Below are 18,644 nucleotides of genomic sequence, written 5' to 3'. Positions count from 1 at the left end.
GAAGAAGCTATTACTTAAAGAGAAGGAAGGGTTTGGAAAAAGTTTCAAAATCAATAAGTCTTCCCTTGTTTATAAGGTTTGAGAGGCACCAGAATCGAAACGGCGGGTCATGATTAGCATGGAAATTGAAACGACAGAGCCAATCAAGGGTCACACCTAAATCGAAGCAATGCGTCGAAAATGACATCATTATGACGCATGATGCCATGACGTCACTTATTCTCTTAGACTAGATGGCTTCAACAAACTTCCCGGGTAATTTAAAAAATTCAAAATATGCGGACCTCAGAAGGCCACATAGCCCTGTCTCCACGACCACAACCACGACCTCAGCCAACTCTATAGAATTGTATCATGAACAACATTATTCGCTCACTGACCTCGTCTGCGGGAACGACGTCGATAAGCGGAGGGGCTAAATATATGGGTCAAAATCCATCTTTAGTCGAAATGGTATTAGTAAAACATTCATGGGATGTCACGTGTCGAAGTAATCTAATTATCAGTGAAGGCCGCGATCAAAGAGTCAGCAAGAGTGAAGTCGAGGAGCTGTCATTAAGGCCGAGGTCGAGCACCCTTGGCAGAGCTATAACGGCTAGTTTCGAGATAGGACACAAAAGAGAATATTCTAGTTAATATTCTCTGCACTTGTATTGTTAGGGTTTATAGGAATATGTTCCCTATAAATAGAAAGAGACACAATGATAGGGGACATGTGATATTCATTTGTAAAATATACTTTGATTTTAGAGAGAGAATCAGATCCTATTGCAAGCATACAAACACAACCTTTTTACTAAGATTCTTGTCTACACTTTTCCACCAAATCCGAGAATAACTCAGATATTCGAAGGATTATCCATCACTCATCATTATCAGAAAGAACATTCACCGATTCCATCCTTTCTTGGGTGACTCGTTCATTTTATTTACTTAGATGTCATTTATTGCTATTAATCAATATTTAATGCTACATTGTTGTCTTTGACTTCTTAAATATTATTGTGTGTTGTCGCTGCCATTAAAATATACCTACGTAGTATTTATTGCACTTTTGAGAATTTCATCTTTGAAATATTATTGTTAGTTAAGATTAACCCTCATTTAGATATATTTAATTAGTTGAACCAAGATCTAAATTTTTTGGTCAAACAAAGATGACTAGAGTTGTTATGGACCCGTTTGGCCATAGATTTTGCCAAAATAAATTTGAGTTTTATTTGGCAAATACATATTTGGCCATAGATTTTGTCTACATGTTGGCAAAATCCCAAATCTCAAATCCCAAAACTAGCTCAATGGGCCAAAATATCACTATTATATTTTTTTAAAATTGCCTCAAATTTTTGTATTTTATAAAATAGTCCACCATTTATTATTTTGTAACAATGTTGCTTTGTCTTCTCGGTCACCTGATAGTGTATCATGTAGTTCATTATAGAAATGATAATTTTGTATCAAACTTATTTATGTTCAGGACTATGGTTTGCGATAATATAATGAATGTTATTAATAATGGTATTGTTTGTGATAGTTTTTAGAACTTGTGGGTATAAGTCATGTTTCATGTTTTTCCAAAATAAATTTGGGAAATATGTTTTGAAAACTGATGTCCAAACACATTTTCATCTTCAAACCAAACTTCACCCAAATCAGATTTTTCAGAACAAATTTGAAAATCTATGGTCAAACGCTAGCATTGTAAGTGGGAAAAGGAACAATAAATAAATTGTAAAACAAGTACTATAAGAAACGTCAAATCTAGTTAACCTCGGATGACCAAAGGGACCCCTCTTAGACTAGCGGTAGGATTAAGTCATAATCAAAATACAGTGGATGAACTGGTCATGGGCAAAATGGTAAATCAACCAAATAAGGACAATATGAAAGTATAAAGTTTTGGCCCACTCTAATCCAGTTAATTTTTGTAGAATTGGGACCCCACCTGAAAAAGATAGCCGTTAGAAAATAAAAACAGCCCAGTTCCCAAACCCTAGACATAATTCTTTCTTTTTTAGTAAGCTTTATCCTCAGAACCATAATAAGTTACCAATACAAAGGCCAATGCATTTTTAGTTTTATTATAAGCTTTTGGACAGACCAGGAAAACTAGCCGTTATAGGCTTCTTAGTTGTATGTAGTAAAGGGGAGGAGGAGCCTTCTGAATCTGGTGCCACACACACCTGACACTTTTTCATGTCTCCCAATAAACTTTTCAAAGATTCCTTCATATTATCTCTATATGCTCCACTTCACGTGCTTCCCCCCAGCTCCCCTTACTACAAAATCTTCTTGTAGTGTGACCTCTACTGTTTAGTTTTAAATTAGGAAGAGAGGAAAGGGAACCAAGAGTTGGGGATAGAAAAAAGAAAATACTAAAGTTTCATTTTCATATTATCTTGTTCAATTCTTGAACCCTTAGTCTCTCAGATTGTGGCCCTGAGAAGTTAGGTAAGTGGTAATGGGAGCTAAAGATCGAATTTTTAGTAGTTTTGAACCACACCCATTTCGAGTTAACAAGTTTTTAACTCAAGAAGGAGCTTGGAGATGCATTATTTCTGATAAAAACAAGGAAAAATGGAAGATTGAAGCTGGTTTTTCTTGGTGTTCAAAAAGGTTCTTTCTATTTGCCCAAATTTTCTTGTTATTTCAGCTACTAATTTCTGGAATTCAGCCAGCTTTAGGTCAGGATTGGGATGGTATAATTATAACTCAAGCTGATTTTCAAGCACTTCAAGCATTTAAACAAGAGTTGGTTGATCCAAGAGGGTTTTTAAGGAGTTGGAATGACAGTGGATTTGGAGCTTGTTCTGGTGGTTGGCTTGGTATTAAATGTGCTCAAGGACAAGTCATTGTAATCCAGCTTCCTTGGAGAGGTTTAGGTGGTAGAATTACTGAAAAAATTGGCCAATTTCAAGGTCTTAGAAAGCTCAGTCTACATGATAATTTCATTGCTGGTTCAATTCCTTCTACTTTGGGGCTCTTACCCAATCTTAGAGGACTTCAACTCTTCAACAATAAGTTCTCTGGTTCTATTCCTTCTTCTCTTGGCTTTTGCCCTCTTCTTCAAACTCTTGATTTGAGCAATAATTCATTGTCTGATTCTATTCCTGCTAGTCTTTTTAATTCAACTAAGCTTTATAGGCTTAATGTTAGCTATAATTCTTTGTCTGGCTCAATCCCCACAAGTATCACACAATCTCCTTCCCTCATTTTCCTTGACCTCAAATATAACAATTTTTCAGGCTCTATTCCAAGTGATATTGGGAGGCTCTCTAGGCTTACAACACTTGATTTGTCTTTCAATGCCATTAATGGAAGCTTACCCAAAAGCTTCTCCAATCTATCTTCCCTTGTGGTCTTGAACTTGGAGAGTAACCAACTTGATAACCAAATCCCAACAGCCATAAACAAATTGCAAAAACTGTCAATTCTCAACTTGAGGAATAACCATTTTAGTAGTGATATTCCAGTCACTATTGGGAACATTTCTGATCTTAGACAACTAGATTTAGCTCATAACAATCTAAGTGGAGAAATCCCAACTTCTCTAGGTGATTTACCAAATCTTAGTTCCTTCAATGTCTCATATAACAATCTGTCTGGTCCTGTTCCATCTCATCTTGCTCAGAAATTCAACTCAAGTGCCTTTGTGGGTAATCTTCAGTTATGTGGGTACAGTTCTTCAACCCGATGTCTAATTACCCCAGCAGCTCCAGCCCCCGAAACACCAAGAAAACGAGGTCGTAAACTAAGTACTAAGGATATAATTCTCATAGCAGGAGGGGCTCTTCTCATAATCTTGGTTCTACTGTGTTGCATTCTCCTATGCTGCTTGATCAGGAAAAGAGCTGCAGCAAAGGATGGCGAAGCCACCGGTCGGGCAGCGGGTGCAGCAGCTAGAGGTGAAAAGGGTATTCCACCTACTGCTGGAGAAGTTGAAGCAGCAGGAGATACAGGAGGAAAGCTTGTACATTTTGATGGACCTATTGTGTTCACAGCAGATGATCTTCTATGTGCTACTGCCGAAATAATGGGAAAGAGCACTTATGGTACAGTGTACAAGGCCACATTAGAGGATGGCAGTCAAGTTGCTGTGAAAAGATTGAGAGAGAAGATCACAAGAAGTCAAAGGGAATTTGAGAATGAAGTCAATATTCTTGGAAAGATTAGGCATCCAAATCTTCTGGCCCTTAGAGCATATTACATGGGTCCCAAAGGAGAGAAACTTCTTGTTTTTGACTACATGCCTAAAGGAAGTTTGGCTACATTTCTTCATGGCAAGCATAAAACAGTTTTCAATTTTTTACAATTTTTGCTCTTATTTGTGAAATTCAGATTATAAAAAATACTGTTCTTTTGCAGCTCGCGGCCCTGATACACCAATTGATTGGGCAACAAGGATGAGAATAGCAAAGGGTACAGCAAGGGGCTTGCTCTTCCTTCATACAAATGCCAACATCATTCATGGGAATCTTACATCAAGCAATGTTTTACTTGATGAAAACACAAATGCAAAGATTGCAGATTATGGTCTATCGCGCCTCATGACTGCTGCTGCAAATGCAAATGTGATTGCAACTGCTGGAGCACTTGGTTATCGGGCACCTGAACTTTCAAAGCTCAAAAAAGCTAACACGAAGACAGATGTATACAGCCTTGGTGTTATCATACTGGAACTTCTAACTGGGAAGTCACCAGGAGAGGCAATGAATGGTGTGGATTTGCCACAATGGGTTGCTTCAATTGTGAAAGAGGAATGGACCAATGAGGTGTTTGATCTAGAACTAATGAAGGACGCGTCTGTAATCGGTGATGAACTGCTAAATACTCTGAAATTGGCTTTGCACTGTGTTGATCCTTCATCATCAGCTCGACCAGAAGTTCAGCAAGTTCTCCAGCAACTGGAAGAAATTAGACCTGAAACAGCTACCAGTCCTGGCGATGACGGTGCTGCAGCTCCCTCAGCAAGTGATGATTAGATACTAGATAGATGCCACGATTCTTTCATTCTTGAATTGGGTTGGTCAAAAGAGTGATTTTGTTTACTCTCTGTAAATACCCAAGTGTATGCTATTTGTTTTTGTTATTTTGAGCGGCAATGGAATCCTCCTAATTTCCATAACTTTTGGTCCTAGAGAACGTTCAGTTTAGCTGTTAAACAAGATTGTCTTTTCTCCCCATTTCACTTGTGTTACCAAATTTACTGTAAAAACTAAATATGCCAAGTTACACTAGTGACAACCATAAAGCACCGTCATTTTTCAAACGCACAAGAGAGTGAACGGATTGTTAGTACCAATGTTGTTGGACTGGACTCTCGAGTACAATTATTAGATCCAACGTCCCTCTCACGTCAAGCTGAATATGATTACGTTCAAAGATATACAATCACTAAGAGACAGTCAATGCATCAGCCAAAGATTATTGCACGATGCAACAACGCAGCAAACGTAATGTAAGATTTGAAGAAAAATAAAGAAATAAGAAAAGTATTTCATAAAATTTGTTGGCCTATATAACAGGTTTGCGGACAAAGTGCAGCATACTATCCATTCTTAGGAGGAAACATAACATGATCACATTGAATGTAAAAATAAAAAAAATTGTTTGAAGGATTCAAAGGAAAAAGTCCCCCCACCACCTGTTTTCTATTCCTACAGGCTTGAGACCTTGATGATGTGAATTTGCTAAAACCGAATGAATAAATAAATATGATAATTTATAGCACAGGCTATCAATTAGAACTCTACGAGAACAAAATGTTGGATCAAACATTTACATTTGAGATATGAACCTGTCTCTAAGCTAGTTTACAAATTAAATAGAATACACAAGAAGGGAAGGGATAGGCCGTTAAAGAAAAAAAAGAAAGGCAGAAGCTAAAAAGCCAATATGTACAGCAACTCTTCAGCTACCATGTTTTGCATATTCACTAGTTTCCTCTGCAACCGTCTCCCAAACATTTGCCATCTTTTCTGCATACCCTGCCTGGTAAAATCCAACATGTTATTTTCTCCTATTAATCTTTTCCAAGGGAATAGAAGAAGGAACAAGTAAAAGGGCTAACTCTTTTTAGAAAGGAAAATCACTTTGAAGAACACCAGTAATAGCAGAACGTTCAATCCAGTTCACAGGTGACATACCTTATCTAAGAAAAGTTTAGAGGAGACCTAAAGTTTCATGTATGCCCGACCAAAGATTCTACCTTGTCACAAGAAAGTTGAAGTGGCTTGCTAATATCACATTTTCAAGTCCCAGAAATAAATGGATGACAACAATTTTTAGTCCATTTATAATAATGATGGCTCGAACTGCAGCAAAAACAAGTAGGAAAGATAGAGGAAGGTAATAATTTGTTTGAGTTGAGTTGATAATGTATGTTAGCCTTCAGTTTAGCACAAATCCGGTTACCATGTTATCATTATTATAAGCATTCATTTTCAAGTTTTCCACGAAGATGGCTAAAACAGCTTAATCCCAAAATGTATAGCCTCTTTCTCACATTTAAATGCAGGACCAGATTAAGGGTTTAGTTTCTGCTATTGAATCCCGTGCAACGCGGAATGAATCAAGTCACCATCTAATTTAATCTGGCTTAACGAAGCAAGGACTTCAAGTAATTCAATGAAGCCGGCGAGAAAAATGAAGAAGAGCGGCTCGATCTCTGCAATGCCGTAACTTACTAAATACGGGAATGAACATCAGAATCAACTCCATTGATTTGAAGTAGAGTCCCAAATTTTAAAATGGACACAACTGCTACATGCATAGGATATCTCCAAGTTATTGCATGCACATGCTTGTATTCCAAGTCATATTAGTGAATTAGGACTCACAACAATGCAACCCAAAAACTAACCAATAGCCAATTATCTTATCCACAAGAGAGTAATTAGAAATGGCTACAAGAGCCCAGAAGAATAAAGATTGGAAGTATGCTAGACTTTCCTAAGGATGACCATTTGACCTGATAGAAACAGTGCAATGCAGAGCAGCATTCCATCAACATTTAACATGATCTCAAGTACACAATTCCTGATATTCTCACAAAATATTCCGAGTCTCTAGTTCCTGTGTTCATAGCCTCTGAAACCCACTGACACAGACCCAAGATCCCACATCAGTACTTAATTGACTATCGATCTTCTACTTCCAGCCATGTAAACCAAAATGACCAGCACCATTTCAAGCAATTATCGCAACCTGTCAGTCTAAAGAGCTTAATTTGAAACAAATTCAGTTCATAAGTACTTTAGTTTTTACTCTTCTTGGGACATGATTACAGTGCAAAACCAACAGAAAACTTTTGCATTTGTGATGTGCCACTGATTCCTAATGGGCATAGGATGACACTCATCAGTTATGCATCACTAAACCTTGAGTTTAAAGGAGTTAACGCTAGGTAATATTCCTCAATGATGTCCACTGTGCACTGAGAAATGTGAAACGACAGGCTAGTGATGGACCTTGACTCAAACCGTGTATTGACCTGCCCGTTGAGACACGACAAGAGAGGAAAGGGACAAGAGGCACCCAAATATTTTTATTCCACAAGGCAATAAAGAAAAGGCTGAAGATTACAACCCATTCCAAAAACCTCTCTCTATATTTGTATCTATCTCCTTTATCAGATCTTTCTCTCATCATTTAACCATTCCACACAAATATTTTCTATACTGAGCAATAAACTTTAACAATCTCAGTTTGCACATGGCAATGAAATAGGATGGAGAAGGAAGACGGTTCTCCCTGAGTCTGCAAGTTGAGTAAGAGGTTAGGGAGGATGCGATAATAAAGGTCGTTTCTAAAGTAACAGAAACAAGGACCCTCCCTTCCACCCAAGAGATTCAGTTGTTCATGAAAAGCCTAAAAGAAGAAGAGCCAGATCTAAGAAAAGCAATAGTGAAGACCAAAACACAGCAGCTAGAATCCTATTTAAAAACCCAATTACGTTAACAAAAGTAACGTTAAAAAATACTCCTCGTGTTTTGTGACTGAAAAAACATACATGTTAGACAACTATTCTCGCAATACAGTTGGTACATTTTGATATCCTCCGCAGCATAGTTATTTTCCTATTACTCGTCTCTATAGGGGAAAAGTACGCCCTCCTTATCCTTCTTCCTTTTCTTTTTCTTTTTTGGCATAAGATATTCAGATGAAATTTACCATCTTTCATTCTAATAATTTCTTCGAGGAAACACAAAAGACATGCTGATATCTCGCATATTTATTTTTCTTGCACTTGCTAAATAAAACGAAACAAAACACTTAATATACTTGGAAAAATGGAGCTGCTTTTTGAAAAGTGGTTGGAGAAAGGACATTATCCTCGCTATATTAGATGGTAACAACTTACGAACACAAATAGATTAAGCATGCTTAACATGCTGCCATGTGACCAGGAGGTCACATATAGAAGGGGAGCCTTAGCGTAACTGGTAAAGTTGTTGTCATGTGACCAGGAGGTCACGGGTTCGAGCTGTGGAAACAACCTCTTATAGAAATGCAGGGTAACGCTGCATATAATAGACCCTTTGTGGTCCGGCCCTTTCCCGGACCTCGCGCATAGCGGGAGCTTAGTGCACCGGGTTGCCCTATGCTTAACATCAGATTCAAAGTGGTCTATAATATTAGTTGGACATATTGGAATAAATCAAATGCCCCATAAAAAGCATTTGACAAGGGAAAAAACAAAAGCATGCTCCTTGGAACAATGCTTTCAGAGTAGACATTTGATGCGGCGATACTAGAAGACAAAGATACCTGATTGACAATAAATCCTCTCAACATTCCCAAGAAATCATCATGCCTTTCCTTCTCAAATCTCTCAAGCTCATTCTTGTTGTTTTCCTGCATGTTTCACCATCAAGAAGCTATAGTGTTAATCTCAATGAAAATGATATAACAGATATATTATGCAAAATAGAAGAAAAGATAAATTAAATATCCTCTTTACAAAAATTAATACTTTTCCTGATGTGAGTGCAATTTAAAAATAATAATCAACCGTTGCCTTCTTACATGAACCATTACATCACATCAAACAAGTTGAACTGGTAATACATGCATGGTCACTCTAGTGAATGAAGCGGGAGCCTTGTTGGGAGGAGTTTTACATAAAATAACTTCAGCACCTTAAATTGTTAAAAAGAGACTAATGAAAAAACATTTAGTGGGGCACTGATTTAGCAAGCCTAGTAACTCATGAAAAAGAACATGGAAACCAAAGGCTAAATATCATTGACAGTAGTAGGTTGAATAAATAGAAAATTATAACTAGCTGTATATATAAGAAAAATGGCTCTAAGAAGCCACATTCAAATAAGATCTCAACTTCCTAGGGACAATGAAAATAAAATATCTACTTTATTGTAGCGTGATTGGTGATATTACTTGTCCCACCTTGGTTGAAGGAATAAGTTGTTGTCTTCTTACATGGTCTCGGGCAATTCTAGCCTCATGAGCTAGCTTTTTGAGAATAAGTTAGGCCAAGGTCTTTTTTTTTTTTGACTAGGCTATGAGGTTGTTGGAGAAGTTGTTGGCTATAGGGGGCTTGGAGGAGTAGTGGGGACGCGAATGGTATGTGGACGATGATGGCGAACTGCATTAGGGAGGTTGTGAAAGAGGTGTTACGGATCTCGAAGAGTTACTCTGGCAGCCACAAAGGGGATTGGTGGTGGAATGAAAAGGTCGAAAGGAAAGTGAAAGCTAAGAAAGTAGTGTATTTGAAGCTAGTGGAGACCACAGACGAGGAAGTGATGAGGACAAACAGAGAAGGGTATAAAAAGGCTAAGAAGGAGGCGAAGTTAGTGGTCACGGAGTCTAAGACTGCAACGTTTGGTCGTTTGTACGAAGAACTGGGGGACAAAGGCGGGGACAAAAAGTTGTTCCGACTGGCCAAGGTAAGAAAAAGGAAGGCTCATGATCTGGACCAAGTGAGCCAGTGAGGTGCATCAAAGACGAGGAAGACAGAGTTTTAATAGAAGAGACACGGATCAAGCGAAGATAGCAGACTTACTTCCATAAACTCCTGAATGAAAAGGGGAACAGGAACATTATGCTTGGTGATTTGGAGCACTCCACGAGTCGTCGTGATTTTAGGTATTGTAGGCGCATTTATATTGAGGTCACGGGGGCTGTGCGTAAGACGAGCAGGGGCAGAGCGACCGGGCCAGATGAGATCCAGGTAGAATTTTGGAAGTATGCGAGTAGGGCAGGCTTGGAATGGCTGACTGGGTTGTTTAATGTCATTTTTAGGACGAAGAAGATACCCGGAGGATGGAGGTGGAGTTCGAAGATTCCGTTGTACAAGAACAAAGGTGATATCCAACATTGTAACAACTATATGGGTATCAAGTTGTTTAGTCATACTATGAAAGTTTGGGAGAGGGTGGTGGAAGTGAGGGTAAGGAGGACTGTGACTATATCCGAGAATCGATTCGGTTTCATGCCGAAACGTTCAACTATGGAAGCCATCCATATTGTTAGGAGGTTGGTGGAACAGTATCGTGAAAGGAAGAAGGATTTGTATATGGTATTTATTGACCTAGAGAAAGCATACGATAAGGTCCCTATGGAGGTTCTTTGGAGGCTAAAGGTGTTCTGGTAGCATACACTAGGGTGATTAAGGATATGTATGATGGAGCTGAGACTCAGGTGAGCACAGTAGGAACTAGGAAGAGACTCGGACCATTTTCCGATTGGGATGGGGTTACACCAAGGATCTACGCTCAGTCCGTTCTTATTTGCATTGGCAATGGACGCACTGACATATCATATTCAAGGGAGGTTCCATAGTGTACGTTATTAGCTGATGAACCCTGAAGTCTAAAGGTTTCAAGTTGAGCAGGACTAAAACAGAATACTTGGAGTGCAAATTCAACGACGTTAGGGGGGGAGCGGACATGGACGTGAGACTTGACTCACAAGTCATCCACAAGAGAGGAAGTTTCAAGTATCTTGGGTCAGTTATCCAAGAAAATGAGGAGATTGACGAGAATATCACACACCATATAGGGGCGGGGTTGATGAAATGGGGGTTAGCATCCGACGTATTATGTGACAAGAATGTACCACCAAAACTTAAAGGTAAGTTCTACAAAGCGATTGTTAGACCGACTATGATGTATGGGGCAAAGTGCTAGCCACTCAAGAACTCCCATATCCAGAAGATGAACGTAGCTGAAATGAGAATGTTGAGATAGATGTGCGGGCACACTAGGTTGGATAAGATTAGGAATGAGGATATTCGGGTGAATGTGGGTGTGGCCTCCATGGAGGACAAGATGCGAGAAACAAGGCTTAGATGGTTCGGGCATGTGAAGAGGAGAAGCCTAGATGCCCCAGGTAGGAGGTGTGAACAGTTGGCTTTGGCGAGTATGAGAAAAGGCATAAGGCGACCTAAGAAGTATTGGTGAGAGGTGATCATGCAGGGCATGGTGCGACTTCAGCTTACTGAGGACATGGCCCTTGATAGGAGGGTGTGGATGTCGAGAATTAGGGTAGAACGGTAGTAGGTAGTGGCGTTTTTCTTATCTATACCGGGTTGTTTAGGGCTAGTCTGTTAGTATCTTGTCGTTGTTCTTAGATTGCTAGTATTATATCTATTTTCTTACTATCTTCCGCTTCGGTTTTCTAGTATCTTGTAGTGGTTACTGCTTGTTATTATTGTTATTGCTTTCTTCCATTTATTTTTTTGATCTTACATTGTTATCATTTTTCTGGCCTTTGTTGTTGATATTTGATTGTTTTCTATTCATCCTCTCAAGCCGAGGGTCTTTCGGAAACAGCCTCTCTACCTCCCTAGAATGAGGTTATTCGCGACAAGGTGGGTGTGGCCCCTATTGAGGACAAGATGCGGGAAGCTCGGCTTAGGTGGTTTGGTCATGTGAGAAGGAGGAGCACAGACGCCTCGGTGAGGAGGTGTGAGAGGTTGACATTGGAGGGCCTACGGAGAGGCAGAGGTGGGCCAAAGAAGAGATTAGGCAACACATGGCGCAACTTCAGCTGACCGAGGACATGACTCTGGATAAGAAGGTACGTAGGTCGAGGATAAGGGTAGTAGAGTAGGTAGTCTAGAGTGTTCATAACAGTAGTATTGGCATGCAGTCTCGCTTTCTGTTGGTAGTAGGTTTTTATGACTATCCATTGTTTTCTTTCATTGTTGATCACATTACTATCTTGTTGTTTTTATTCTGCTTTTTATATGCCTTTTTGGTATTGTCCCTTGTCTATATTTTCATTAATGTGGTGCTTATGCTTTCTTGAGCCGAGGGTCTATTGGAAACAGCCTCTCTATCCTCGCAAGGTAGGGGTAAGGTCTGCGTACACACTACCCTCCCCAGACCCCACGGTGTGGGATAATACTGGGTATGTTGTTGTAAAGATCATTCCGATTTAATTTTTAGAAATCAAAATTGAACTTTTCAAAGAAAAATATATTTTAAATTTTGAAGCTTTAAACACACACACACACACATATATGTATATATTGATTTTAGGACAACTTAGGCTCTAGAAATTATGAGGAAAAAAATATAATTATTGTCATTATCGTTAGATTTTGAATTTTTTGGAGTTTAAACTAAGACTGACACATTTGTCTATCCTACAATATGTAGCAAAGGAACAAATGTCCAAAAGCGAAAATCTATACAACATCAACAAAATATTTTGATCATAAATATATGGGATACTGTTACCTTTAAATAAAAATATGAACCCCAAGATTTATATTGATTATGTCCACTAGATGTCCACGTTAATCTTACCTCTAAATAAAAATAGAACCTCGCATTTTAAAGGTAGCAATCAGCAAACTAAGCCATGTGAGTTCAAACATAGGGGAATTAGATTTTCTTCTTTGTTGTGTTGATACGAGTTATAAGCAAATCTCTTAAATATGACACATGGTATATCAATTCGGGATTCACAAGGAATACAAGACTAAAAACGTGTTGGTGGATTTGAAATTTATCTTGGTTATAATTTGAGTACACTCGATTGTTTTTTATCATGAGAAATAAGATATTTGGTTAAAACTTAAAAACATAATGCAAATTGTTCTTTTTAATCATATGTATTACTTTTCGACCTTGAATTTGGGCCCGGGCTCAGCACGGGCTTACGGTGACTAGTATATATATATGCAGCTAGGAGGTGAGTGCCGATCAGTCACCCAGGTGAAGCATTTTTATTAACTTCCCATTGCAGTCTATTTATCACTTTTTTGCCCCCAATTACTGAATAATTGCTTCTGGCTCTTGTCAACATATCATAACTTGAGCACATGTAGCCTTGAACTGTGGAATTGAGTATAATTAATCCATTTTTTGTCAACTGACCAGCACCTAGAAAAAGTTACCCAAAAAGTATACATGACTTTTTCAACATTAACTGTATGATTTTCAGTCACTTTAAAGTTTAAACACAGCAAAGAGGATTCATCGTCTAAAGAAAAGAGACAATGATGCAGATGATATGATGATTAATGATATGGATTGCTCACTATGCAGTAAAGAAAAAGAAGATACAAAAATCAGAAAGCTTCTTTAGTTGCATCACTAACTATTAGAATTTGATGTTACCTTGATCCGCTCATACTCCCTCACAGCAGAACTTTTGGCATCTTCAGTAACTCTAAGAGTTTCTTTGAGCTCTTCTATTTTACGAATTCTAGCCCTGTCCCCACCAAATATCTTAGATGAAGCAGCTTCAAGTTTTTCAATCCTTGAATTCAGTGATGACAGCTCTGACAACAATGTCTGTACAGTCAAAAGAGCACTTGACCTATCCGAAAATGCATTGTTCACAGCTAACATCACTCCAAGGTATTCATGGAGCTTATCCTGCAACATTTCAACACTTGAACAGATAATAAGCAAATGCAAAGAAGTCTTCCAGTGCATATTTTTTTAACAATTATTAAAAAGCACAAGCAGTTAGGATGTGTCCAAACAAGATAGTCTCAGATGAATGCCAGGTAAATCTTTGTCTGATCAAGTATATCAGGTGCATCTATATACGTCAGCATTCAATTTTAAAAAAGAGAAACTGATATGAACTCACCAAATGTTTGACAGTTTGTGCATTTAGCTCCCTATATAGCCTGCTCGCCTTAACAGCAGCAGTTGCGACATTCTTCATATCTGCAGCCCTTGTTCTTTGTGAATCATAAACTGCTTGCTCTGTCTCAAACTTTGTTAACTTGACGAAAGCTAGGCCCATTTGCCCCATGGTTTCTCCAATATCCTGCTGAGCTTTTACAAGTGCTTCAGCCTGAAGAATCATAAGAATAAGGTAATTGCTCGGTGCCAGTAATGGTCAAATAACTTTCCTAGCAAAAGACTACTGAATAGATCAGATAAAGATGTTCATGTTCAATCTAAGAAAATACTGCACACAGCACGGACAGTACTTTCATAATAAGTCTTATGACTATGCAGTAGCAGTACTAAAGTAACTAAATCTACCAAGTGAATTCACATTTATCCAAACTGAAATTCGTTTAGCATACCAGCAATGATGTGCATATTGAACATGAATATAAGACCAACTTTAAGGTACTGCTAAATAATCAATCAGATGTTAATATTCGTAATATTTACTGTATCCACATTCAAAAGAAGAGCAGATATTAACCTGCTGAGACACATTGCTGAGCTGCTGCTCAAAATCCTGCAATTTCTCCTTCTTTTCCAATAACTCCTTGTCCTCCTCTACTACAGGTGGCTTCACCCCACCCCAATCATAAGTCACAGATTGCTTCAACTCCTTAAAGATTCTCAATAAGTCCCTACCTCCTTTGGCAGGCTGAGCCACCTCATTCACATCCACCATTCCCCCTACTACTGTCTCGGTTCCAAACATCTGTTTCGGTAACTTCACTGCCCCATCCAACATCCTTGACGCCACATCCGTGGTCCTCACCAGCGGCAGCTTCCCGTTCGCCTCCAGAAACATCCTCAGCTCCTCGCTCCGCCGAATCACCGGATGCGCAGCTAATCTCCTCAGGTACTTCTCCAGTGCTGCTCTCCTCTGTTCCAAAAACTCCTGTTTCTGCATCACCTGACTCTCAACTACACTCTTGTCCGGCCTTAAAGGGATGAAAAAACCTCTGTACGACTCCGCCAACCGGTCCGATAAAGTCACCACGTCTCTAAATCTCCTCCGAACGCTGAATTCAGTTCCGTCGAATTCAGGTAAGTTCGTCCTCGTAATAATTAGGTAGGTAACATAATTCGACCCCCCCGGAACGAGCGAATTCGTCAGCTCTTGCTCTTTCAGTGGATCCGAAACGCTGATTCTCAGGAATTCCGAGGATGATGATGGAGATGAGGAAGGGGAAGCGATAGAGTGATCGTGACCGTTGATTTCAGTAGAAGAGTGATCGGCATCAAAGGATCTGAAAATAGCCTCAGCATAAGAAGGAGGTTCGAGGATGGAATTGAATGAATTAGGGGTTTGACTTTGCTCAGCGGGAATTTCAGCGAACGGCAGAGATGAGGAGGAAAGTGGATCGGAGAATGAATGAGCGCCGTTGGATGAGTCGTCGTTGAGTACTAGTGATTCCATCTCCTCTTTGGATGCATATAGATGAGACTCTTCGCAACTCTGATTCTCGTATCCCATCATCTTTATTGCAATCTCTTCGAAATAGTATAAATTAGAGAAATTCACCAAAATTTTAAAAAGAGTGGAACAGAAAAAGAGATTCTAGAACTGAAGATGCCGGAAAGTGGAGAGTGGCCTTCGCCGGCAAGAAGAAAGAGTGGTAACGGGGATTGCACGGCAAGGGAGAAACTGAGACAGACCTAAGCTAAGGGCGACGAAAGTCGACGGTAAGAACGAAGACTGCAGGATGGCAAGTGGAAGCACGTGAATAGCATGTGTCGTAAGAAGTCCCGTAACTGATACGAGTTGTAGTACATTTTAACTTCTTGATTGATGACCTGACATTTGGATTTTGGATTGAATTAGTTTTGGATTTGGCTTGATTTTCTTTGGAAATAAATGTATTTAATTTTGAATAAGAAATTAATTTTAAGAGATACTACTATAGTTGAATATCCATAAAGATAAAAATAAAGTAATCTAGAGTGGAAGCTAATGGACCAACGTACATTGAATTGTCGAAAAAATACTTTCAAAAAATATAACGTAATAATACTTGTATCGCACTCCAACTTGAAGGCATTTACCAAATTCCAACATTGGAGCCACTAAACTCTTTTAGGATTTCCAGCATAAAACCAAACATTATAAAGGCTTAACTTTGATATGAAATTATGACTAGTTGACTACATACTATGAATTACTAGTACAAATCAGAATTGCTAACAACATGTTTAGTTTTCTCTTTAAAACTGAGTACCTAATACATGCATATCTTATATTGAAATTTATATCTTATTTATATTATATGAAAAAATGTAAAAGAAGCGTACATATACTAGACAAAAATAAGCGTCCTTTTTTTTTAGCTTATATAAAGAAAATTTGTTTACAGCAAAATCAATCATGATAATATGATATAATAAGAGTTGAATTTTAATTTTTAAAATAATATTTTTATAAGTATACTAATTAGTAAGCTAATTCTTGAGTTATGTATCACAATGATCTTGACAATCATTATATTATTTCTTTACCAAAGTGGCGAAAGACAATTTCTTCCATTTGGTCATGACTTGAAGTTGGACACATCTAGGTGATGTTTAATTGTATTAGTAGTACTTTTTTATATATGCGTCTAAATTATTAGAAAAAATACGCTTCTAATTATCTAATTATATCTTCACTCTCGTTCTCATGAGACTTGATTTTTTAGACCAAATATGTGAAACTTTTTTCGGTAACAAACAGGGGTGGATTTATTAAAGTCCGAGAGAGTATCACGTCACCGCAACCTTCACATTCCTGTTTTGCTCAGAAAAAATCGTAGAAGAATGAACTAGCACCTACAGCTAGCAAACATCATGGTTCATATCAGAGTCTGCATGAACAACCAGTCAAGACTCATAATCAAGCTTCAAAAGACTTATAGATAAGAATCTTGTAACTCAGAGTTGATAGGCTTGTTTAGTTTCTTTCGATTTTGATGTAATAGCAGGACCACGGACTTGAGCCTCGACGGAACCTCACTCGACTCTCCAACTCAGCATTCCATCCTTTTTCTTTGAACTACATGTGACAAAATTTTCTCATAACCCGGGATATATAGGTTGTCCATAACGAAGACTCGGTCACACTCTTTTCTCTTGTCTCTTCCCTTTTGAATAATGGTATAGCCAAAAATTAGTCTTATCGCTCATCTTTTCTTTGCCTGAAAACTCTTCATGTTTCCAAACAAAGAGGGGCATGCTATGAGCACCTAATTTTTGACCGTGCTTGAATTTTCGCCCACTCATCTCACCAATACCACACTGTGTCCCCACTCCACTTTTCCTTATCCCCGCTTGTCCCCTATGCTTGTCCCCCACACTTTGTCCCCCACTCACAAACCTCATACCCTATTTTCAGCCATTAAAACACACACATAACACACAAAAAAAAAAGAGAGAGAAAAAAAGGACCAGCTGCCCACCCTCTTCTTCAACCCTAGCCGTTACCCACCTTTTCTCTATATATCTTAGCAGCCCCAATCTCTCACTCGGTGGAATCCGCTTACACTCCTCACACTCAGTTCTCTCAACTCACTCATATAGACACACAGACTCTAACACACTTGGCCATCATCTTTTGCACTGTTGGGGGAGGTACTAGCTTCTAGTTTCAAAGTGTCATTTGTTAGGTATTTTCTGGGCCATTTCGTGGGTTACAAGCTGTTGATTTGTTGCTGTTAGTGCTGAGGTTGTTAGTCGCTTTAAACAAAAGTTCTTCACTGTTGGTTAACTTTTGCATCTAGGTACTCTTCTAGTTCTCTTTCTTAATGCAATTTTATTCAGCTGTAGTAAAGTCATGAATGCATTAATCATATTTTAAAACTGCCTCGTCACATTTGTCGGATGTTTTGCTCATAAGTGTATGAATAGAGTGCTTGACTTCACGAATCAGTTTTCATTGTCATACTGAGTGTCATTAAGTTTCAGTTTCTTCTAAAGTTTAAAGCTGCTTTGATTGTTTAATTGCTAAAGGGCAAAGGAAGCAATATACTGATTTGTATCATGTCGTAAATGGATATATGAATGTTTTAAGCCTTACGGTGATATGATGTTGTTGAAACTTTTTCATTTCGAGTTCGTGTTTCGCCGTTTTGGTATACATAGTTGAACAAAAAATAATGATTTTTTATACTCTATATCGCTGCTTAAGCTAAGCTAGAATTTTCTTGTTATCTTTAAGTTAGTATTAAAATGCATTCATCCAAATGGGTCGAATACCTTAAAAGAAAGTTTCTGATTTTCATTTCCAATATCTAAAGTTGTAACAGAAACTTTTCTTTAAGTCACAAAGGCTAAGCTTCATCGAGTTATATTTATTTTCTTTCCTCCATGTAGTATTTTTAATTGGTTTCTTTAGTTGAGTGTTCTCTCACTCTTGTCATCATTTTTCTATAATTAGGTACCTTAAATATTTTATTGTATTAATTTATTTGTCTTATTTTGAATTGGATTCTTTATTAAAAGCATGACTTATTT

General features: G+C 38.3%; 2 protein-coding genes across 2 annotated transcripts; one reads left to right on the top strand and one right to left on the bottom strand.

Moving 5' to 3' along the window:
• The first annotated feature begins 2,333 nt into the window (after nucleotides 1-2,333).
• Nucleotides 2,334-5,183, top strand: LOC104110914 (probable leucine-rich repeat receptor-like protein kinase IMK3). The gene is made up of 2 exons (XM_009620479.4): nucleotides 2,334-4,280; nucleotides 4,366-5,183. Exons 1-2 carry the CDS (start codon nucleotides 2,462-2,464, stop codon nucleotides 4,980-4,982), a joined length of 2,436 nt encoding a protein of 811 aa, XP_009618774.1. The 5' UTR covers nucleotides 2,334-2,461; the 3' UTR covers nucleotides 4,983-5,183.
• A 494-nt stretch (nucleotides 5,184-5,677) lies between these two features.
• LOC104110913 (sorting nexin 2B-like) lies at nucleotides 5,678-15,816 on the bottom strand. The gene is made up of 5 exons (XM_009620478.4): nucleotides 14,647-15,816; nucleotides 14,074-14,283; nucleotides 13,593-13,853; nucleotides 8,770-8,856; nucleotides 5,678-5,991 (listed from the first exon to the last, which is right to left on the bottom strand). The coding sequence occupies exons 1-5, from the start codon at nucleotides 15,637-15,639 to the stop codon at nucleotides 5,911-5,913; spliced, it is 1,632 nt and encodes a 543-aa protein (XP_009618773.1). The 5' UTR covers nucleotides 15,640-15,816; the 3' UTR covers nucleotides 5,678-5,910.
• Nucleotides 15,817-18,644: the final 2,828 nt, after the last annotated feature.

The sequence above is a fragment of the Nicotiana tomentosiformis genome, chromosome 3 (genome assembly GCF_000390325.3).
Source record: "Nicotiana tomentosiformis chromosome 3, ASM39032v3, whole genome shotgun sequence".
Classification (NCBI taxonomy): domain Eukaryota; kingdom Viridiplantae; phylum Streptophyta; class Magnoliopsida; order Solanales; family Solanaceae; genus Nicotiana; species Nicotiana tomentosiformis.
Note: the sequence above shows the minus strand (reverse complement) of the source record. Positions and strands in the feature narration are given on the sequence as shown.